Below are 24,819 nucleotides of genomic sequence, written 5' to 3'. Positions count from 1 at the left end.
CATTGGAACCACAACCACCCAGAATAGCCAGCGCCTCAACACTACTGGCTCGTTCTCCAATCATCAACTTGCCTCCTGTACATGTACTATTGCAGGTGCGGATACTCCATTACCAAAGGACGCTTGAAGGACCGCAAAGTTGCTGACTTGAGGGCTCACCACTTCTCCTACACAGGAACTCGAACAGTTTCCTCCACACCTCATCTTGCACCACCTAGTCCATTTTCAAATTACAATCAACCATGACTCTGGACAAGAAGGACGAAAAGGCCCAGGACCATGATGCCGACGCAGCAGACTACTGGCAAAACACTCTCGCCAATTATGAGGGCGTACCATTCCCATCCGTCCCGTCCTCGGTAGAGCAGCCTCTGCTAGATACCGTGATTCAGCATCGCTCTCCAAGTCTTGAGGGTAGTGGCTCGGCCATTTTAGTATCAACCGCCTTACGCGCAGCTTGGGCTCTGCTTGTTGCACGCACGACAGATTCTGATGATGTCGTTTTTGGCACCACGGTCTCGGGAACGTCCCTGGATACCCGGACCAGCACCAATGCCAATGCACCGGCACTACCGTTTCGCATTCCCGTGGTCTTGGAACAGACCATAGAATCTTATTTGAAGATTGTGCAGCAGCAGGAGAAAGACATGGCTTCACTTGGAGGTGCCGGTCTATCTTGCCCTATGACAACTTGCCCCGGTGCTCAGGAAGCCTGCAACTTCCAAACCCTCCTCACGATCCGTCCTCAGCAGAATGGTAACTTTGCTGGGCAAGAGCAGCCGACTCTGTTGCCAGGGATCCAGAAATATTCTCTTGAACTCGACTTCCAACCGCTGGTCAATCAAGGGACAATCATTTCGGCTAGGTTTGATTCTAGAGTGATCAGCCCCGACACGGTTGAGAGCTTGCTTGAACGGCTTGACGTCATTCTGCTTGAGCTCTGGCTCACCAATCCCCAGAGGAGGCTCAGTGATGTCACCATGCTAAGTGAGCGAGATCTGAAGGATATTTGGGGCAGGAACGCCAGGGTTCCTGAGCCCATGGAGCGCTGCGTCCACCACCTGGTGGAGGAAAGAGCTCAGGCGCACCCCGACCTGCCTGCCGTATGTGCCTGGGACGGCAATTTGACATACGGGGAGCTCAATCGTCTTTCTACTGCTTTAGGGGCCCATCTAGTTGAGCTGGGCATTAACACTCCTGGTGCGTTGGTCCCGTTGTGTTTTGAGAAGTCAATGTACACGGCCGTCGCCATTCTCGCTGTGCTCAAAGCAGGCGTTGGCTTTATGCTGCTCGACCCATCTCTGCCTGAACAGCGACTCCAGGCCATGGTCGATCAAGCACGCACCAAACTCATACTCGCATCGGCCTCGAATCGCAACCTAAGCTCGCGGCTGGCACCAGATGTGGTCACTGTGAGCGCTCGCTTCTTGGCCAACCTGGACCACCAACCACGTCAGAAACTACCCTCCACCCATCCTTCTTCTATCATGTATGTCATCTACACCTCGGGAAGTACAGGCGTTCCGAAGGGTGTAACCATCACACACCAGAACCATGCCTCCGCCCTTCATTACCAGGCGAGAAAGCTACGGCTTGGATCTGATTCCAGAATCTTTGATTTCTCTGCGTACAGTTTCGACATATCTATTTTTAATACCTTTGCTGCCTTCACACTGGGTGGTTGCCTCTGCGTCCCAAGCGAGCACCAGCGGCAGAATGAGCTGGCCGAGAGCATTACGTCGTTTGGCGCCAACTTTGCCTACCTCACGCCTACCGTGGCTTCTCAGCTGTCGCCAGAGAGGACGCCTAGCCTCCAAACGCTGGCATTTATTGGAGAGGCTCTTCACGTCCACCATATCGACCCCTGGTGGGGAAAGATAGAGGTGATTAATACCTACGGACCATCCGAGTGCACGACGGCCAGCACCGCGAAACTAAATCCATCGTCTTCCAAGGACGCCACCAGCATCGGGGAGGGTGCGGGTCTGGTGACTTGGATTGTGGATCCTCACAATCACAATACGCTGCTTCCACCGGGGAGTGTTGGAGAACTACTTCTCGAAGGACCACTTGTGGGCCGTGGGTATCTGAACGATACGGCCAGCACTGCATCAGCATTTGTCAAGGACCCCGCCTGGCTGCGAAAGGGGGCAGCCGGCCACTGTGGCCGCAGCGGAATCCTTTACAAGACGGGCGATCTTGTCGAGTATAGACCTGACGGGAGCCTGACATTTGTCGGGAGAAAGGACAACCAGGTCAAGATTCGCGGCCACCGAGTGGAACTCGGCGAGGTTGAACACGCTGTACAGGAATGCGTGCCCGGGTCTGGGCGTGTTGTGGTCGAAATCATCGCTACGGGGCGCACTCGGCCTTCCCCAACGCTTGTTGCTTTCCTCGAGACCAGCCAGGGGGGCGAGAAAGACGCTGGATCTGAATCCGCGGCTAGCGTGTTGCCAGACTCAGTCACCACCCGTTGCAAGGAGAGTTTGTATAGGGTTCTCCCGAGCTACATGGTCCCGGGTGTCTTCCTCGCGGTACATAGGCTACCACTGACGCCCTCGGGTAAGATACACAGAAAGCAGCTGCGAACTATTGGGGGGCCCATTTTGTCTCAGCACCTGGCCAACGTGCTGTCCAGCGAACGACCAAAGCGACAGCCAGTACTCGAAGTGGAGCAGCAGATGCAGGGAATCTGGTCAGAGGTCCTTGAGATTGAGTCGCCAGCAATCGGGCTGGAAGATAGCTTCTTTGACCTTGGTGGTGACTCCATCGGGGCCATGAAGGTTGTATCTGAAGCTCGCAAGATTGGTCTTGAAGTGACGGTTGCGGATATTTTTCAACACCTAACGCTCCAGAAAGTCGCAGGCCAGGCTCGCGACACACCGACACGGTCCCCGGAGGCAGTCCTGCCCTTCTCCCTCCTGGATGAGGGGGTCGATGTCAAATCATTCATCCAAGACGTGTCAGAAAACTATGGACTGGATCCCTCCTCACTGCAAGACGCCTACCCCTGCACTCCCCTACAGGAAGGTCTTCTGTCACTGACGGCAAAGTCCTCGGGCGACTATATCATGCAGGGCGTACTGAATATTGCTGACAATATTGACTTGATTGCCTTCCGCAATGCTTGGGAAGAGACCGTTCGCACACTGGAGATTCTTCGTACCAGAATTATACAGCATGAACGATTCGGGCTTTTACAGTTGATATTAGACGAGAGGATATCCTGGGTCGAGACGACTGGGTTAGAAAAACACTTGAAAGACGACAAGATGAACGCTATGGACATTGGGCAGCCGCTCACCCGATATGCTTTAGTCAAGGACGAGAGCGGAGATACGAGATGGTTCGTGTGGACTATTCACCATGCTTTATTTGACGAATGGTCGTTGTCTCTCATTCTCGAGTCCATCAATCGCATTTATCTAGGGAAACCGACCATCCCGATACCCCCTTTCCAGCCTTTCATCAAGTACATCAAGGATCAGAGCCGCGAGGATATGTCCGACTACTGGGCCCAATATCTTGCGGACTGTGAATGCCCTACATTCCCACCAGTACCGCCTTCTGTTGAGCGGCCAGTGATAGATGGGGTGGTGGAGTACGCGCTGCCTCACCCTAGGCAACGCCACTCGAGCATCACGCCCTCGACAATCGTCCGTGCCGCCTGGAGTATCATTATATCTAGTATGACTAACTCAGACGATGTGGTATTTGGCGCCACCATGTCCGGAAGAAGCGCATCCGTCCCCGGCGTTGAGTCTATCCCGGCCCCGACTATCGCCACTGTTCCCGTTCGAGTCAGGCTCTCAAAGGGCCAGCAGGTCTCTGAGCTTCTCAGTTCCGTACAGAGGGATTCTACGGAGATGATACCTTTCGAACAGATAGGACTGCATCGCATTGCCAAGCTGGGCCCCGACGCTCAACAGGCTACCAACTTCCAAACACTGCTTGTGATCCAACCAAACGACAACAGTGATTCTCAGACCGCACTTGGGCTCTGGAACCTTGGAAATCAGCAACAGCAATTCAACACGTATGGATTGATCCTAGAGATTCAGCTAGGGAAGGGCGAGATGAAGGCCAAAGCGAGCTATGACTCGAGAGTTATCCAGCCGTGGCTGGTACAGAGACTGCTAGAGCGCCTCGAGTTCGTGATAAGGCAGCTCGATAGTGCAGGCCCCCAGCAAAAGGTGTCAGAATTCAACCTCATCACTAGCAGGGACATCCAACAGATCTGGAACTGGAACCGCCAAGTACCAGAGACTTCCGAGTTATGCATCCCTCAAGTGCTGGAGAACCAGGCGCGCTCGCGTCCCGATGCACCGGCCATCTGTGCATGGGACGGCGATTTGACCTATCGCGAGCTGGACCATCTTTCCACTGGCCTAGCAGCTCAGCTCATTAAGCAGGAGGTCGGCCAAGGGACCTTCATCCCCCTATACTTCGAAAAGTCGATGTGGACAACGGTTGCGATGCTCGGTGTACTTAAATCTGGCGCTGCTTTTGTTCTACTTGACCCCTCGCTTCCCCAGAAGCGCCTCGAGGAAATCATATGCCAGACTGGGGCCAGATTACTTATATCGTCAGCGTCAAACGAGGCTTCCAGTCTAGCCTTGGCACCTCAAGTCCTCACTCTTGGTCCAGATTCAGTCGCAAGCCTACGGTTGGAAGCACAGGGCCAAACCAACCAAGTCCTCTGCAGGGCTACCCCTTCTTCTTCGGCCTACGCCATCTTCACCTCGGGCAGCACGGGGACTCCTAAAGGCGTGGTGGTCGCACACGAGAATGTCACTTCTGCGGTTCCGGAGCACGCTCGATGCTTTGGCTACACTGGGGACTCTAGAATCTATGATTTTGCGTCCTACAGCTTTGGTGCCTCGCTCAACAATGCCTTCGTCGCGTTGACCTCAGGAGGCTGCCTGTGTGTTCCCAGTGACAACGATCGGAGAAGTAACATGGCTGCCAGCATAGACGCGCTCAGAGCTACTGCTGTTCTTCTCACGCCTTCTGTTGCAGAGCACCTGTCCCCAGATAAGGTCCCCTCATTAGAGACTATCATCTTTGGAGGCGAAGCGGTGCGGTCTAAAGATGTCAAGCCTTGGTGGGGAAAGAAGCGTGTGCTCACGGCCTATGGGTCTAGCGAAGTCACCACTGTTGCCACTGTCAATATCCAGGCTGTTACCATGGAACAAGTTCCCCAGATTGGGACAGGGTCAGGCGGCGTGACTTGGGTAGTGGATCCTGATAACCACGAGAAGCTGCTGCCGCCTGGGTGTATCGGCGAGCTTGTCATGGAGGGGCCACTAGTTGGTACAGGATATCTTGGAGATGTACGCAAAACCTCGGAAGCCTTCATTGAGGACCCGCGGTGGCTCTTGGATGGCGCTCACGGATATACCGGGCGACATGGAAGGCTGTACAAGACTGGCGACTTGGTCAGATATAACGAGAACGGCAATCTTTCCTACATCGGGAGAAAGGATGCACAAGTCAAGATCCGGGGACAGCGCGTGGAGCTGGGTGAGGTCGAGTTCAGGGTACAAGAGCACGTGCCCAAGGCCACGCAAGTTGTGGCTGAGGTTATCGTCCCCCGAGGAGAGAAGTCGAGTCCGATGCTGGTGGCATTCCTTCTCCTGCCTGATACCACCACATCGGCATCCACCGATGAAAACTTGGACCCGGAAGTTGATACGGGAATCAAGGCTCTCCCCATCGACGCGAAGGTCGAAGAACGACTATCTAAGCACCTACCGAGCTACATGGTGCCAGCACTGTTTTTCGAAATGGCAGCGTTGCCCATGACGGCTACGGGAAAGATGAACAGGAGACGACTTCGCCAGATCGGAAGCAATGCCATCACTATTCAGGGGTTAGCAGATTTGAGAACCAGCCAACAGGGAGAAAAGCGTGCCCCGACGACGAAATTACAACGACAGCTTCATGCCATCTGGGCCCGGGTGCTGAAAATCGACCCGTCCCGGATTGGATTGGACGATACATTCTTCCAACTTGGAGGCGACTCCATCTCTGCTATGCAGGTGGCCGCGACTGCTAGGTCTTCGCTCATAACTATTAGTGTTGTCGATATCCTCCGCGAGAAAACACTCTATCGCCTTGCTAAGGTAGTCCAGAAAAGTAAAGATGGTCCGGCGGCGCAGGGAGACCCGTATAGCAAATCCCTGGCTAAGTTTAGGACTGACACGCCTCCTCTGAGTCCAATCCAGAGACTCTACTTCCAGCTGCAGCATGATCCAACAGCTTGCTTTGACCAGTTCCTCTATCTTCGGCTGCGCAAGCAGGTTGGCTCCAAGCTCCTATCCGCGGCATTGGAGACATTGGTTCGCAGACATACGGGTCTTCGTGCTCGCTTTACCCAGAACCGGGACAAGAAATGGGAAAGCCGAATTGATCGTAATATTTCAAGCTCGTTCCTATTCCGTGTCGACTCGTCTACGGAGCCCGACTTTGCTGCGGCCATCGCACAGAGTCGCGAAGCACTGAACATTATAACGGGGCCAATCTTTTCCGCCACACTGTTCGACAACTCCGCCAAACAGACTCTCTTCCTTACCATACACCACCTTGCCATTGACACGGTCTCTTGGGGAATGATTATACAGGAGCTTGAGGCGTTGTTGACACTGGATGGTCCCTTGGCTGCTCCGCACTCGCTGGAGTTTTCTACCTGGAGCTCGATGCAAGCTCAGTTTGCCAAGCAGAGCCTCGAGTCTCGCACCATCCCGAAATTGCGTAGGGACGACATACTTCTTGATTACTGGGGCATGCAATCCAACTCAAACATAAAAGGCGGCGCCATGATTAAGGAGTTTGCCCTCAGCGAGTCGGTCAGCTCACTCATTCTCGGCAGCTGCAACGACGCTCTGGGCACACGCCCCCTCGAGCTTATGATAGCCGCTCTAGCCTACTCTTTCCGTGGTGTATTTGGTGATCGGGAGCTTCCCCTCATATACAGCGAAGGCCATGGACGCGAACCTTGGGCCGAGTATCTTGATATCGCCGCTACGGTGGGATGGTTTTCGACAATATTCCCTATCGAGCTTAGCCCTGATGCCGACGCTAGCCTCGTCGAGTTTGTGCGTCGAACTAAGGACTGTATTCGCAGTCTGCCTAAGAATGGCTGGTCCGACTTTACGTCTCGATTTGCCTCCGAGAGCAATGCGGCCCGGTTTGGAGACGAGTTCCCAGTCGAGGTCATATTCAACCATGCTAAGCTATATCAGAGTTTGGAGCAAGATGTCGGTTTATTTGAACAGATCAGTGTCCCTGCCGGATGCGATCCGCCATCCAGCTTGGAGGTACGCAGATTTGCGCTGTTCGAGTTTAACGTGGGTGTCGAGAGAGGACGCCTCGTTGGCACTGTCGAGTTTCACAAGGATATGCTTCATCGTTCCAAGATTCTGCAGTGGATCGATAAATATGTGGGTGTTCTGGAGCATATGGCCCAGGTGTTATCTACCTCGTCTCATACCTGGACGCTGAATGATTTCCCCCTGGCCTTTGAAGCTTATGACGCTGTCGATGAGTTCTGCGATACTATCCTGGGCCAGATAGGTGTACAGCCTGACGAGGTCGAGGATATCTTTCCTTGCACTCCTGTCCAAGAAGGTATTCTACTGGCTCAGGCAAAGGACTCAACCAACTACCAGCGATGGTGCGACATTGAGATTGAATGGAATGATGACGGGCTTCATCTCGAACAGTCGAGACTTACCAAGGCTTGGGAGGCAGTCGTCAAGCGGCATATCCTACTACGGACTGTATTGGTCGACAGTTTCCCAGGAAATAACCGAGCTATGAATGTTGTGCTGAAGAATCCTAAACCGAGCATCACCTGGGATACATCGGCTAAACCAGCCCTGGCTCAACACTTCGACAAATACAATCTTCACCATCATCTTCACGTTTTTGAGGCTAGCAAGAGGCATGCTCGCCTACGGTTTTACTCGAATCATGCCATCATTGATGGCATCTCGCAGGAAATCCTGTGCAGGGATCTGCAAACAGCTTACTGTGGCCAGCTGCAGCCAGCTTCAGGTTCCTTTAAGGATTTTGTTCTCTACCTGGAAGGTCTTCCACGCGGTACTGGACTGAATTTCTGGTCCCAGTACCTCAATGGGATTGATCCGTGCCATTTCCCGACCTCTGCAGTGGGAGAATCCGACTGTGCTAGCAAGAACAGGACGGCTGTTCCACGTCTCGACGTGGAAAAGATTCGCGCCTTCTCTGCGCAGTGGGATGTGACTCCGGCAACAATAATCAAGCTGGCCTGGGCGCTCGTGCTCGGCATGCACACGGGGGCGGCAGATCCATGCTTCGGGAATCCAACCTCAGGTAGGGATGTACCTGTGGAAAATGCTGACGAGCTCTTTGGGCCCTTTATAGGAGTGATTCCGTGCCGAGTCCACCTGGCTAATGACAAGGGAGTCATCGACACATTAAGGGAGGCCCAGGCCGGCTATCTCAACACGATACCCTTCCAGCACTCCCCGCTGGCCGAAATCCACAGGGCAGCTGGACTTGGCGCCGATGCCCTGTTCAATACTATTCTGACGTACCAGAAAATGGAAGAGGACATATCTGGCAGCAACCAGCCGTTCACTGTCCAGGTTATCAAAAATTTTGATCCAACAGAGGTATGACCGCCAGACAAATGTTTAAATGGGCACGGAAGACACTAAACTGACCTCACTCTCCAAACAGTATGACATAATAGTCGAAGTCGAAGATAGGATCGCCGAATTGCAAATCTTGCTAGACTTCCGGCCCGGCTGCCTGCCCATGAAGGATGCAGTTTGTCTGGCCGATTCCCTTAGCACCGCCATCTCTGGAATCGTCGCCAACCCAACCAAGCCGCTCGGGGATATTCGCTTGATCGGAGACAGTGATCTAGAAAGAATCTGGCAGTGGAATAGCGTCGTTCCTACAGCAAAAGACCGATTCGTCCACGAGCTGATCGACGAGCAAGTGTTGATCAGACCTGACGCCCCCGCCGTCTATTCCTGGGACGGAGAACTCTCTTATAAGCAGCTAGACAACGCCGCAACTAGGCTTGCTAGGCGCCTTGTCCAGCTGGGAGTTACAGGAGGTGCCCTCATCCCACTATGCTTTGAAAAATCACTATGGACTTCTGTGGCGATGCTTGCAGTTCTGAAGACTGGGGCTGCTTTTATGCTGCTAGATCCTTTGCTCCCATCTCAGAGGTTGCAGTTTATTGCCCAGCAGATTGGGAGCGATGTGATCTTGTCATCAGAGTCGAACGCGGATCTCAGCGCCTCCTTGTGCAGAACCGTCGTCCGAGTTACTGCGGACATGACCGACTCTGGTGATTCCAACACAACACCACTTCCAAGGGCTGCTTCGGACCCAAAGTCGACTACCATGTTTGCAGTATTCACGTCGGGAAGTACGGGAATACCTAAGGGGGTACTCGTGACACATGCCAACTTCAGTTCTGCCTTAGCTCATCAGGTCGAGGCTCTCGGGTTTAGCGACACATCAAGAGTCTTTGACTTTGCTTCCTATTCCTTCGATATGGCTACCCACAACGTATTTGTCACTCTCGCCACTGGCGGGTGTCTCTGCGTCCCTTCAGAGCATGATCGCAAGAGCAACATTGCTGCTACTATGAGGGCTATGAGGGCTACTGTGGCCGACCTGACCCCCTCAGTAGCTCGCCTCCTGGATCCAACGACTCTTCCTGACCTGGAAACCTTGATTTTGGGCGGTGAGGCTTTGTCGTTGGATGATGTGAACCGATGGTGGGGCCGAGTCCGAATTGTGAATATCTACGGACCCGCCGAAACGCATATCACAACCGTCAACGCCGATGCTCCCACGCCTGATAAGGCTCTTCTACTGGGTAAGGGGGCTGGCCTGGTTACATGGGTCGTTGACCCTGAAAATAGGAACCGCCTCATACCGCCTGGGTCTATTGGCGAGCTGGTCCTCGAGGGCCCTCTTGTTGGCCAGGGGTATCTCAACGATCCAGAAAAGACTGCGGATTCATTCATTGAGGATCCGGGGTGGCTTCTGCAAGGTACCACTGGCTACCCCGGTCGACGAGGAAGGCTCTATATATCTGGTGATCTAGTGCGATATGAGTGTGACGGAAGTCTAAGATTCATAGGCCGCAAGGACGCACAAGTCAAGATCCGTGGCCAGAGGGTTGAGCTTGAAGAGGTTGAGAGTCATATCCAGGGGTGCGTCCCCGAGGCGTCACAGGTGATTGTCGACGTAATACAACCGCGGGGTAACAACTCGAACCCGGTGTTGGCTGCGTTCCTCCAGACTGGCAGCCAGACCGAAGCGGCTGAGGACCCTACAAGTGCTACCACGGCCGAGGTCAGCATGTTCAGCATTACTGAGGAGGTCAAAGACAAGCTATCCAGTAGCCTTCCGCGCTACATGGTTCCGGATGTCTTCTTTTCGATCCAGAGGCTACCCAAGACGCCTTCCGGCAAAATCAGCAGAATCCGGCTACGGCAGATTGGCGGATCATTCTCGTCTCAACAACTAGCTGAGATGCGGACGGGTGAACAGAGTCAGAAACGGCAGCCGACATCTAAGAGGGAGCGTCAAATGCAACAGATATGGGCTCAACTGCTGAACATTGATACCACTTCCATTGGCCTGGATGACGACTTCTTCAAACTAGGAGGCGACTCTATCGGAGCCATGAAACTGGTAGCTGAGGCCCGCAAGGTTGGGCTGTACCTGTCCGTGGCAGACATCTTCCGTCGTCCGACCCTGTCCCAGGTGACTCAACAGGACAGTGGACGGGTTGTTCCTAATAGTGATGGGGTTGAAGCCCAAATATCACCCTTCGGCCTCCTGGGTGATGGCCTTGACATGGAGCTATTCCTCCAGGATGCGGCCAGTCAATGCCAGCTGGAATCCTCTACGACAATTCAAGATGCCTACCCATTGACACCGCTGCAGGAAGGGCTGTTTTTCATCTCCATGAAGCGGCCCGGGGCCTATACCCTGCAGGCCACTCTGCAACTGGCTCCTAGTGTGGATATCAAAACTTTCCGCAATGCCTGGGAGGAGGTGGTACAGTCGTTCCCAATCTTGCGAACTAGGATTATTGAGCACCAGGAGCTGGGTCTCATCCAAGTAGTGCTTGACGAAAAGATCCACTGGGCGGAAGCGTCGCGCCTCGAGGACTATCTCCATTCGGATCGACAGCAATCGATGGGGATAGGCCGACCGCTCAGCCGTTATGCACTAATCGACAATAGATCAAAGGGAAGAACTGACGGGGCGAGGTGGTTTGTATGGACAATACACCACGCTCTGTATGATGGCTGGTCTGAGCCCCTTATGATCAAGGCCGTCAACAAGGCATACCAGGGGCATCGTTTCGAGGCGGGATCCCAGTTCCCGGCATTCATTAAGTATATCAAGAACCAAGAAGCCAACGCCATGGCTGATTACTGGAAACATGCCCTGGATGGTACGGAGGCGGTTCCTTTCCCTTCCCTGCCGCCTTCCATCAAAGAACCGGCGGCAGCCACGTCGGTTGAGCAGGTACTACCACTGCCCCGGAACAAAATCCACAATATCACAGCGTCAACAATCACCCGTGCCGCCTGGGCAATGGTTGCGGGAAGAAAGTGCGACGACGACGACGTCGTCTTTGGCGTCACTGTCTCTGGGAGAAATGCGTCGGTCCCTGGCATTGAAACGATGGTTGCCCCTACCTTCGCCACGCTCCCGCTACGGGTCCGGCTATCTCCGAACCAGAAAGTTAAGGAATACTTAAAGGCAGTACAGCACCAGTCCACCGAGATGATACCCTTTGAGCAGATGGGCCTGTACCAAATCGCCAAGCTCTCGCCAGGTGCAAGGCAGGCATGCGCCTTCCAGACGCTTTTGGTAATCCAGCCAAAGGATAGCGGCGCGGAGAATATGCTAGGCGAATGGCATGAAGGCGATCAGCACCATTGGTTCAACTCACATGCCCTCACACTCATTGTGAATACCAGCTCCACTGATATGGTGGTCCAAGCCAACTTTGACTCAAGGGTCGTCGAGGCGTGGGAGGTGAAGAAACTATTGCAGCAACTTGCGCACGCTATACGTCTGCTGGATGACAACGCGGGCAACGAAAAGTCTATCGGGGACATAATGTCTTCCGTCACACAACAGGATCTCGAGCAGCTCTGGAAGTGGAACGAAACTGTGCCGTTGCCGGCTGACCGCAGTGTGTATGAAATGATCCAGGATCGGGTCCGGGAGCGGCCTCACGCAACGGCCGTGAGCGCCTGGGATGGTGAGCTGACCTACCAAGAACTCGACCAGCTCTCAGCCAGCATGGCAGGGCATCTAACCGAGTTGGGAGTGGGACCTGGAGCTACCGTGCCCCTCTGCTATGAAAAGTCAATGTGGGCGACGGTCGCTATGCTTGCCATGGTGAGAACCAGGGGTTCGTTTGTGCTGCTCGACCCTTCTCTCCCACAACAACGTCTCGAGTCTATCATTCAACAAGTGGAAGCGAGCATCATTGTTTCTTCCCCCACAAACCAGACACTCAGCTCGAAACTATGTCAGAATATCGTCGTCACAGATGATGAATTCATCGCTAGGATGCGTAGCAGGATTGTGCGCCATCTTCCTCCTCCTCCTCTAGACTCGAATATTTACATCATCTTCACTTCGGGTACTACTGGAACACCAAAGGGCGGAATCATAAACCACGGAAACCTCGCTTCAGCCATGCTGCACCAAGTGGAAGGCTTAGGATTCACAAGGGAGACGAGACTATACGATTTTTCGACGTATAGTTTCGATGGAGCCATATTTAATGTCTTCATGGTGCTCGCCGCAGGCGGCTCCTTGTGCGTCCCTACTGACGAAGGCCGCAAGAGTGCCTTAGCCGAAAGCATCGAGTCGCTCAAAGCCAATACGGTACTTCTTACTCCCTCTGTCGCCGAGCTGCTATCTCCCGAGCAGGTTCCACACATCAGGTCTTTGATCTTTTGCGGAGAGGCAGTACGCCCCAAAGATATCAAGCCCTGGTGGGACTCAGGCTCATGCAAGGTCACCAACTACTACGGCCCAAGCGAGTGTACCCCGGCCAGCATGGGTAACCCCGACCCTATCACCCCTGAGGATGTTTCCCGCCTGGGATGGGGTGCAGGGCAGGTACCCTGGATCGTGGACCCTAAGAATCACAATTCATTAGTCCCTCTGGGAAATGTTGGAGAGCTCGTCCTCGAGGGTCCACTTGTTGGCCAAGGCTACTTGAATGAACCTGAAAAGACAGCGGCCGCCTTTATCAGAGACCCCCGCTGGCTGATGGACGGTGTACGTGGCCGCCACCCAGGCCGGCATGGGAGGTTATATAAGACGGGCGACTTGGCCCGATTTAACGAGGATGGAACCATATCCTATGTTGGCCGTAAGGATGAACAGGTCAAGATTCGTGGACAGCGGGTTGAACTCGGCGAAGTTGAGCATCATGCTAAGCTTTGCTTCCCCGTGGCGACACAAGTCGTGGCCGAAATCATCGTGCCGCAAGGTGATCATGCAGCCCCAAAACTAGTTGTCTTCCTGCAGATGGGAGACGATGCAATGGCCTGCGAGCATATACCAGGAACTCTAGAATCTGTCCGGGTGCTCCGCCCCTCGAAAGACGCCATGGATATGCTATTACAAACGCTCCCGAGCTATATGGTGCCCTCGGCCTTCTTTTCAATGGAGCAACTTCCTATCGGCGTAACGGAAAAGATGGATAGAAAGAAGATTCGCCAGATTGGTTCCTCCTTTTCCGTCGAGGACCTTGCCCAGATCGGCGAGGCCATGGCCGGGCCGAAGCGGCCACCAGTGTCTGACACGGAGAAGCGGATGCAGAGCATCTGGGCCCGAGTGCTTAGCATTACACCGTCTATTATTGGGCTAGACGACAGCTTCTTCCAGCTAGGTGGTGACTCCATCACAGCCATGAAGGTTTCGGGCGAGGCGCGCAGGGCCGGACTTGGCCTAACTGTGGCAGACATCTTCCGCTATCCACGGCTGCAAGAAATGGCGATGCAAGGACTGACATCAACGAGTAATGTCAACGGCATCTCGGCCATCACCGCCCGGGACCACTCAGGGGGGCCTGTTGAGCAATCCTTTGCGCAGAGTCGCTTGTGGTTCCTCGAGCAGTTATATCCCGGACTTACGTGGTATCTCATGCCGTGTGTCATGCGACTCAGGGGGCCGCTGAATCTTGATGCGCTCAATGCGGCCCTGTTCGCACTAGAAGATAGACACGAGACTCTCAGGACGACCTTCTCAACCCAGGAAGGCGTCAACCTGCAGCATGTTCACCCTACCCGAGCCAAGGAGGTGACTGTGGTTGACAAATCGTCGTCGGATCCGGCAGATTTAGAACACATCCTCCATCTGGATGCGAAAACACCATTCAACCTGTCTAGTCAGCCAGGATGGAGAATTAAGGTGTACCGAATTAGCGACCAAGAGCATATCCTTTGCATTGTGATGCACCACATCATTTCTGATGGCTGGTCTGTCGATGTGCTCCGCAAAGAGCTGGCGTCCTTCTACTCTTCGGCCCTTGCTGGTTTAGATCCGCTCTCGACAATCGAGCGGCTGCCTATTCAATATAGAGACTTCTCCGTCTGGCAGAGGGAGAAGGAAAACGGCCTAGCTAATGAACTTGACCGACAGCTAGACCACTGGGTAGAGGAACTCGGGGCCAGTCCCCCGGCGGAGCTCCTGTGCGACAAGCCTCGCCCAGCCACGCTGTCTGGAAAGGCCGATATGCGTGAGATCCGCATTGACGGTCTGCTGCACGCTCGTCTACAGGATTTCTGCAAGGCTCGCAGCGTAACACCGTTCATTGTCCTGCTCGCGGCCTTCCGCGCTACCCACTATCGTCTTACTGGTGAAGGCGATGCCCTCATTGGCAGCCCTAACGCTAATCGTGACCGGTGGGAGGTCAAGGATACCATCGGCTTCTTTGTCAATATGCAGTGTCTTCGTGTCAAGGTTGAGGATGAGTCTACGACGTTCGAGGATATGGTCAAGAACGCGCAGTCGGCAGCTATCTCGTCCCTTGCCAACCAGGACGTGCCCTTCGAACGGCTCGTCTCCAAGCTCAACAGGGAGAGAGACCTATCGCGCCACCCTCTCATCCAACTGATCTTTGCCGTACATGCTCAACTAGACCTAGGGCAGTTCTCGTTTGAAGGATGTGATACTGAGTATATCGATCAGTCAATCACCACCAGGTTCGACCTTGAGTTCCACTTTTTCGTTGAGGATAAGGCACTACGCGGAGAATTGATCTTCTCGACAGATCTTTTCAATGTCGAGACCATTAACAACCTACTTTCCGTCTTCTACAATGTACTTGAGCACGGTATCGGCGAGCCCGCGACGCCGGTTGCCCTCCTGCCACTGCTGGGCGATACCGGCCATGCTACCCTCAGTTCGATGGGTCTCACGCAGACGCAACACGTCGACTATCCGCGGGATTTGAGCATCATTGACGTGTTCCGTCAACAAGTGGCCATCTTCCCAGAGAGGACAGCTGTCAAAGACCCGTCGGTGCATCTGACGTACGCGCAGCTTGACGTCTTGTCGGATCATATTGCTCGGTGGTTGATCACGACCCAGTCGTTTGCACCGGAAACCCTAGTCGCAGTCTTCTCCAACAGGTCCTGCGAAACAATTGTCGCCATCCTCGGCATCCTTAAGGCCAACCTGGCCTACCTGCCACTCGATCTCAAGATTCCCCAGACTCGAATGGAGACCATCCTCTCGTCGATAGAAGGCCGAAAGCTGGTCCTGACTGGGAGCGATGTGTCACATCCGAAGCTGGCCCCTGTCGCTGGCGCAGAATTCGTCATGATCAGGGAAGCTCTCGAGGCCGGTGCAAGAAGCAGCCATGGCACTACAAGCCTGGAGGCATCCAAGCCGTTGTCCACGAGCCTTGCCTACGTCATGTTCACTTCGGGCTCGACAGGCCGGCCCAAGGGCGTCATGGTAGAACATCGCAGCATCGTATGTCTTGCTACGAGCCAAAATATGACTGGAGACAGCTCCTGCCATAGTCCTGGTACCATAGCACACATGTCCAACATTGCCTTTGACGCGGCTACCTGGGAGATATATTACACCCTGCTCAATGGCGGGACCCTGGTATGCATCGATCGCCTCGCTGTGCTAGACCCCGTGGCCGCTTCCAAGATACTCGTCCAGGAAAAGATCCGCGCCATCTTCATTACCCCTGCTCTTCTGAAAGAATATTTATCCAAGTGCCCGGCTGCCATTAGCGTCCTCGATGCCATCGTCATCGGAGGAGACAGGCTGGACGCGCAGGACGTTTCTACAGCCCGGAGCCTCATGCAAGGAGGCAAGATCGTCAACGGCTACGGACCAACCGAGAACACGTCATTCAGCACCTCTTACCAAGTTCCAGCCGACGACAAGTGCGTCAATGGTGTGGCCATTGGTCGAGCTCTCCCCAATGCCGGTGCGCTCGTCATGGACCCGCAGCAACAGCTGGTCCCGCTCGGTGTTGTTGGAGAGCTTGTTGTGACCGGCGATGGCTTGGCAAGAGGCTACCTCGATCCTCAACAGAATACCGACCGGTTTGTGCATATCGCCACACCTGAGGGCCCTGACGGGAAGCAGACCAGGGCTTATCGTACTGGAGACGTCGTCCGCTACAGGCCATCCGACGGCCAGATCGAGTACCTCGGGCGAATCGACGGCCAAATCAAGATCCGCGGACAGCGCGTTGAACTCGGCGAGATTGAGCATTCGCTGCGCGGTCACGGATCGGTGCATGATGCAGCCGTTATTCTACACCAGGGCCAAGAGGGAAGTGACGCTCAGCTCATTGGGTTTGTCACTCTTCGTGAGTCCGATATTCAGATTCAGGTAGAACGCATAGAAAAAGATGCGGAAGGCGATGATGAGAAGGAGCAGGTCCGAGTGTGGGAGGAGTCCTTCGACATAGACGTCTACGCCGGTTTCGACGATGTCCAACCAGACAGTATTGGTCGAGACTTTGTCGGCTGGACTTCTATGTACGACGGGAGTGACATCGATAAGGGGCAAATGAATGAGTGGCTAGATGACACCATGGAGACGATGCTTAACGGCGGCACGGCGGGTCGTGTTCTGGAGCTTGGATCCGGCTCTGGTATGATTGTCTTCAACTTAATCAACAGAGGCCTGGAGAGCTATACCGGCCTTGACCCGTCCCAGAAGGCCGTCGAATTCGTTACCAAGGCAGCCAAGTCGTTGCCTGCGGCAGCAGACAAGGTTCACATGTACAAAGGTACGGCAGCCGATGTTGGTCGTCTGGATGGGCCCGTATCCCCCGACCTGGTCGTCATCAATTCCGTCGCTCAGTACTTCCCAAGCTTGGACTATCTTTTCAAGGTTGTGGAGGGAATCCTCAATCTTGGAACGACTAAAACCATCTTCTTTGGAGACATGCGATCCTACGCCATGTACGATGAGTTCCATGTCACCAGATCCCTATATAGGGTTGGTAAAAATCCCACCATGGAAGAAGTACGGCGACAAATGGCCCATATGGAGCAGATGGAGGTGGAATTCCTCGTCGATCCAGCCTTCTTTACTTCATTGATGAGTCGTTTACCCCATCTTATCGAGCACGTCGAGATTCTCCCTAAAAGGATGGAGGCTACCAACGAGCTCAGCTGCTACCGGTACGCTGCCGTGTTACACGTCAAGAAGGAAGAGACAAGTCCCACCCAGCCAATTTATAGCGTCGATGATGGCCTATGGATGGACTTTGTGGAGCAAAATCTCAACCCGGAATCTCTTAGCGAGATGCTGCAATCCTCAAGCTCGCCAACAGTCGCCATCAGCAATATTCCTTACAGCAAGACCATTTTTGAACGTCATGTTCTCGACACGCTTCATGATGGTCGTGATCAACACCACGATTCGAATTCAGATAGCTGGCTCTCGGATGCCCGTGAAAGAGCACAACAACGCCCCTCCATGTCCGCCACGGATCTAGTCCAGATAGCCAGATCCAGGGGATATCGAGTCGAGATCAGTTGGGCCCGCCAATACTCCCAGCGCGGTGGCCTGGATGCCATCTTCCATCAGCATCAGCCTACCTCTGGACAGAGAGTCATGTTCCGGTTCCCCACTGAGGAAACGCAGCATCGCCCGTCTCATTCTCTCAGCAGTCAGCCGTTGAGGCAGCAGGTGACGCGAAGAATCCGGGAGCAGCTTCAGGCGAGACTTCAAGCTCATCTGCCTTCATACATGGTTCCTCGTGCAATTCATATGCTCGAAGCTATGCCCGTTAATGAAAACGGAAAGGTTGATCGACGTGCTCTATCTGCAACTGTCCAGAGCCAAATACCGACACGTACGACGTCAGCTCAGCAGCAACCGACAACCAAGACGGAGAAAGAACTCCAGGTCCTCTGGGCTCAGGTGCTCAATATTGAGCCTTCTGTGGTTGGACTGGACGATAGCTTCTTCTCCATCGGAGGCGATTCTCTGGCAGCCATGAGGCTCGTGGCTGAGGCGCGTAAGATTGGCCTCGGTCTCATAGTAGCAGATATCTTCCGTCATCCCACGCTCCGCGACATGGCTATCTATGAAGAGTCCTCTACATCAAGAGCCGCAGAGAACATTCCAAGGACGGAGATTGAAGGGCCCGTGGAGCAGTCCTTTGCCCAGGGACGGCTCTGGTTCCAGGAGCAGCTCTACCCAGGCTTGATCTGGTACCTGATGCCATCCGCCATCCGACTTCGAGGGCCCCTCAGAATTGACGCCCTCAACACGGCAATTCTTGCCCTAGAACAGCGCCATGAAACACTGCGAACGACATTCATCTCCCAGGATGATTGTGATATGCAGCAAGTTCACCCTTTCCAAAAAAGAGAGCTGGGAGTCATCAATGTCACGAATGAGGACGATTTGGCGCGCGCACTAGATAAAATCCAGACGACTCCGTTCGACCTTCGGAGGGAGCCCGGTTGGAGGATCACACTTTTCCGACTGAATGACACCAACCACCTCCTCTCTATTATCATGCATCACATTGTATCTGACGGCTGGTCTGTCGACGTTCTTCGCAAGGAGCTTTCAGCTTTCTACTCCGCCGCGATTCGAGGCAAGGACCCCCTATCCCAGATCGAACCTCTACCCATCCAGTACAGGGATTTCTCGGTGTGGCAAAGGGGTCAAGAACAGATTGATGAGCACCAGCGGCAGCTCGCCTACTGGGTGAAGCAGCTGGAGACAAGCCAGCCGGCAGAACTGCTCTCTGATAAACCCAGACCTCCTACCTTGTCTGGGAGAGCCTCCAACGAGAGCCTTCGAATCGAAGGTCCATTATATGAACAGCTGCAAAAGTTCTGCAACACACATGGCGTGACACCTTTTATCGCTCTTCTATCAGTCTTCCGGGTAACTCATTTCTTCCTAACGGGCTCAGCCGATGCGACAATAGGGACAATGAACGCCAACCGCGATCGGTGGGAAGTGAAGGACCTAATTGGGTTCTTTGGCAACATGCAATGCATTCGCATCAAAGTCGAGGACGAATCCTTCGAACAGCTTGTCCGGCAGGTTCATGCCACGACCACTGCCTCTTTTGCTAACCAAGACGTTCCCTTTGAGAACATTGTGTCGCATTTGAAAAGAGATAGAGACTTGTCTCGTCAGCCATTAGCTCAACTCATGTTCGCACTGCACTCCCAGATGGATCTTGGCGAATTCCCTCTAGAGAACCTGGACACCGAGACCATCCGGATCTCCCCAACCACGAGATTCGACATGGAGTTCCACTTCTTCCAGGAACAACGGGCCCTGCATGGTGAAGTTTTTTACTCCACTGATCTATTTGAGGCTCAGACAATTCGCAATATGCTTTCCGTCTTCCGCAGTGTACTGGCCGCAGGCATTGAAAACCCTACATCAGCTATACAATCCTTGCCGATATTCTCCGGCAACGACCTGGTCAAGCTTGAGGAGCTTGGTCTCATAAATGTTGACGAAGCCCCTTACCCGCGCGAATCTAGTGTTGTCGATGTTTTCCGCCAGCAGGTTCACCTGTTCCCTGACAGGGTAGCTGTCAAGGACTCAGATTCCCAGCTTACATATGCCCAGCTGGACCAACAGTCTAACGTACTTTCCCAATGGCTTTCTAAGCGAGCTCTAGCACCCGAGACCCTCATCGGTGTCTTCTCTCCCCGATGCTGCCAGACAGTTGTTGCGTTTCTGGGCATCTTGAAGGCAAACTTGGCCTACCTGCCGTTCGACGTCAAAATCCCACAAGTGCGGATGGACACTATTCTCTCTTCCATCGAAGGGCACAAGATCATCTTCGTTGGTGGCGAGACCCAACCGCCGGTTCAGCGAGAAGATATCGAGCTTGTATCCATTGCAGAGGCACTCCAAGACGCGGAGACTGTTTCTCCAGAGGATTCTACAACAACGAGCCCATCACCCATAAGCCTTGCCTATGTCATGTTCACTTCAGGCTCCACAGGAAAACCAAAGGGAGTCATGGTCAATCACCGTGGTTTAGTACGGCTGGTCAAGGGGAGCAACGTGGCAAGTTACTTGCCAGCTGCCCCGATCATGGCGCACATGTCCAATCCAGCCTTTGACATGTCCGTGTGGGAGATGTATGGCGCCCTCCTAAATGGTGGCACGATGATCTGCATCAGTGCAATGGAGGTACTGGACTTCAGAGCCATCTCCAACATATTTGTCAGCCAAGGTATCCAGGCAGCAATGATGCCCCCCGCTTTGCTCAAGCAGTACCTCTCCCAAAGCCCCGATGCTATTGCTGCTCTAGAGGTGCTGTATGTTGCTGGCGATCGTGCTGATCCACAGGACGTGTTCAAGGCACGAAGCTTGGTCAATGGCCCTATCATGAATGGCTATGGGCCAACAGAGAACACGGTACTTACAACCTTCTACCTCCTACAGGACGGAGAGAAATGCGTCAACGGAATGCCCATCGGCCAAGCTGTAAGCAACACGAACACCTATGTTATGGATAAGCAACAGCGCCTTGTGCCTCTAGGTGTCATCGGAGAGCTGGTAGTCGCTGGGGATGGCCTTGCAAGGGGATACACCGATCCGGAGCGCGACATCGACCGCTTTATCAATATCACCATCGGTGGTACACGCAATGTCCGTGCCTACCGAACTGGCGACTATGTTCGTTATCGCCCCACGGATGGACAAATAGAGTATTTTGGAAGGATAGATGGACAGGTCAAGGTGCGAGGCAATCGTATTGAGCTGGCAGAGATCGAGTACCTCCTGCACAGTCACGGCACTGTCGACGACGCCGCTGTTGTTTTGCAGAAGGAAGAATCTCTTCAAGAACCGCAGCTTGTTGGTTTCATTACCATCAAAGAAGCCGCGGCGGACGATTTGGAACCAGATGACACGGCCGTGACCGACATGGTCAATGTCTGGGGAGACGTGTTCGATGCTAATACATACAGCAGTCTTTCCGAGGTGCGACCAGAGGCCATCGGAAGAGACTTTACTGGATGGATTTCCATGTATGATGGAGAGGAGATTGACAAGGTGGAAATGAACGAATGGCTCGACGATACCATCTCTACCCTGCTCAACGGTGGGGATGCTGGCGACGTCCTTGAGCTGGGGAGTGGAAGCGGCATGATTCTCTTCAACCTAGGCGAAGGGCTGCGAAGCTATGTTGGCCTCGACCCTTCAGACAGGGCGGTGGATTTCATCGCCAAGGGTGTCAAAGCAATTCCCTCTCTCATGGATAAGGTCAGTGTCTACATAGGCTCGGCCAGAGACGCTGCGCGACTCCCGGCTACCGTCTCGCCAAACCTCGTCGTCGTCAACTCCGTGGCCCAGTACTTCCCCAGCCAGGAGTATATCTTCAAAGTGATTGAGGATCTTGCCCAAATGGACAGCATCGAAACTCTTTTCTTCGGCGATATGCGATCCTATGCCCTATTCAGACAATTTCAAGCAGCTAAAGCAGTTCGCACCATCGGACAAGCCGCGAGCAAGGAAGCGATGCGGCAAGAGATGGAGAGGATTGCCAAGGCAGATGTAGAGTTTCTGGCTGATCCCGGGTTCTTCACCTCACTAGTGGATAGACTGCCCGACCATGTTGACCACGTCGAGATCATACCCAAGAGGATGAAGGCCACCAACGAACTCAGCGCTTTCCGCTACGCCGCTGTTGTCCATCTTAAGGGCCGGAATTTCCCGTCCCGCAGGCAGCAAGTTCACGACGTTGACAAGAGTGAATGGATCGACTTTAGGGGTGAGCGCCTAGATAGGCAATCACTCTCGCAGCTCTTGAGGTCATCTCCGGATGCAACCAAGATAGCTGTCAGCAACATCTCCTACGAGAAGACCATAGGCGAGCGACATATCCTTGAAGCGCTTGACCACGGCGCGGATAGCCCCAACTGGATCGCAGCTGCCCTGCGCCAGGCCGACAATTGCCCTTCACTATCTGCCCTTGACCTAGCACAGCTCGGTGAATCGGAGGGCTTCCGAGTCGAACTAAGCTGCGCTCGGCAGTGGTCTCAGCACGCCGGTCTCGATGCTATCTTCCACCGTTATCAACCAGTCCACGGCCAGGAGAGGACCTTATTCCGATTCCCGACAGATCACCACAACCGGCCAGTCCGTTCTTTTAGCAGCCGACCACTACAGCTCCAGCTAAACCAGAAGGTGCAGAAGGATCTCTCCAAGAGACTTCAGGAAGAGCTTCCCTCGTACATGGTTCCACAAGTCATCACTGTGCTCGATGAGATGCCAATCAATGCAAATGGCAAAGTCGATCGCCAAAGACTCGCAACGATGATCCAAGTCCGGAAAGCCGTACGAGCGTCGTCAATACAACAGCCTAGGACGGAAACGGAGCGTGAGATGCAGAGGATCTGGGCCCACGTGCTCAACATGGACCCCAGCACTATCGGAGTCGAGGATAGCTTCTTTAAACTCGGAGGCAGCTCCATCACGGCCATGAGAGTCGTTTCTGAGGCCCGCAAAGTCGGTCTCGAGCTTTCGGTTCCAGAAATCTTCCGTCATGACGTTCTTGAAGACCTAGCCAGCCAGCCACTGAAAGCACCGGCGAAGGAGGATCAGGTGCCGGAAGACTTTGTCCTTGTGGATGCCTTTAAGAAGGATTCTCTTCTAGAGGATATCGGCTCTCTTGACATTGATCTCAGCACAAACGATGTTGAAGACATTTTACCCCTCACAAGTTTCCAAGAGAGGGTTATCCTGGACGCGGAGTCGATCGGACAGCACGCAAACTACTTCTACATCGACCTTAGCGGCAACCTGAATGTGCCCCAGATGAGGGAGGGCTTCCGGACAACACTAGAAAAGCTCCCAATCCTCCGCTCCCGTTTCCTTCGCCTTCAGGGTCAGCTGTGGCGAATTGTTTTCCGCCAGCTCAATCTTCCGTTCCACGTTAAGCATCTACGCGAGAATGATGATCTCCAAGGTGTCTCGGAAGCGTTTTGCCTCGACGACATGGAGAAGCTCACATCGGGCCAACCCCCCCTCTCTCTTACAGTATTGAACCAGGGTGCCCAAGGTTCTCGATTGATTCTCCGCATATCGCATGTCCAGTACGATGGGATTTCCTCCCCCGTCATCCTGCAATCGCTCATGGACGGGTACAACGGCATCCAACGTCCCGCCGGTCCAGATTTCACCAAGTACCTCGCACACGCTGCCCAGAAGCGGGAGAAATCTATTGCATACTGGAAGGAGAGACTCAGAGGCTCGTCTCTTGCTGCTCCTGACCCATTCCTTCGGCCAAAGATTACGCCTGGATCATCGCCCGAGCGCATCGATGAGCAAACTGAGACCGGTCTTCCCAAGCTACCTGAAAAGACGACTGCCGCGGCACTCCTCAGCGCCGCGTGGGCCCTACTGCTTTCACATATCACGGGTGAAGACGACATTGTCTTCGGGCACATCGCTGCGGGTCGCAATATGGCCATGCCAGGAATCGCCGAGGTGGTGGGAGCATGCCTGAACATCATTCCCTTGAGGGCTTCCCTGACCCCAGGCAAGACTCCAAAGCAACTGCTACTCGAGCTCCAGGAGCAATTTGCCTCCCTTGGCGATGCTGATTCGCTGGGCTTCAAGGATATCATCGAGAATTGCACTGACTGGCCTGTCGGGTCGACTTTTGCATCTGCAATCCAGCATCAAAACATTGATGAGCATCCAGAGATTGAAACTTCAGATGCGCCCACCCGTGTGGGATTCTTTGATCACCGTCGGGTTGTACCACCATCGCTCTTCATGATATCCTACCCAGTGGGGAATCGCCTCCAGATCCGATTATGCTGCAACACCCACATGATGACCACCGACATGGCAAAGTCGATGATGAACAATCTTAGCACAATAGTTGGGGATATTGGAAATGATTTGAATGGATCTCTGGAACGCATCATGGCTGGTATTCATCTAAAGGGGTAAGCCAAGGAGACGGCGGAACAATTAATAGATGTTTGGGTAACTGGTGTTGGAGTTTTGGCACGAAGACGTAAATAATTTTGAATTTGGCGCCTGTGGTATGGTTTCGGCGTGGCAGAATATATAGATCTAGTTAGTACATATAATTTTCTCGTTTTTATATCATTTAAGTTAACCCTTTCATTATTATATTCTTTGTAATACCCGGATTATGCAGTCCTCACGGTGCATGTGTATAGGCTGCCAGTCGACATGTTCTGTTATAGATAGAACGGGTCTGATCCTATTCATATTGTAATGTTATATTTACTACCTTTTGATATTCCC

General features: G+C 53.6%; 1 protein-coding gene across 1 annotated transcript; it reads left to right on the top strand.

Moving 5' to 3' along the window:
• Positions 1 to 242: 242 nt before the first annotated feature.
• Positions 243 to 24,495, top strand: DTXS1_1 (NRPS; the record flags this gene model as incomplete). The annotated part of the gene is made up of 2 exons (XM_083192571.1): positions 243 to 8,657; positions 8,725 to 24,495. The coding sequence occupies 2 exons, from the start codon at positions 243 to 245 to the stop codon at positions 24,493 to 24,495; spliced, it is 24,186 nt and encodes an 8,061-aa protein (XP_083051628.1).
• Between the last annotated feature and the right edge of the window lie 324 nt (positions 24,496 to 24,819).

Source organism: Amphichorda felina (genome assembly GCF_050947745.1).
Source record: "Amphichorda felina strain 45539 chromosome Unknown scaffold_3, whole genome shotgun sequence".
Lineage (NCBI taxonomy): Eukaryota > Fungi > Ascomycota > Sordariomycetes > Hypocreales > Bionectriaceae > Amphichorda > Amphichorda felina.
Note: the sequence above shows the minus strand (reverse complement) of the source record. Positions and strands in the feature narration are given on the sequence as shown.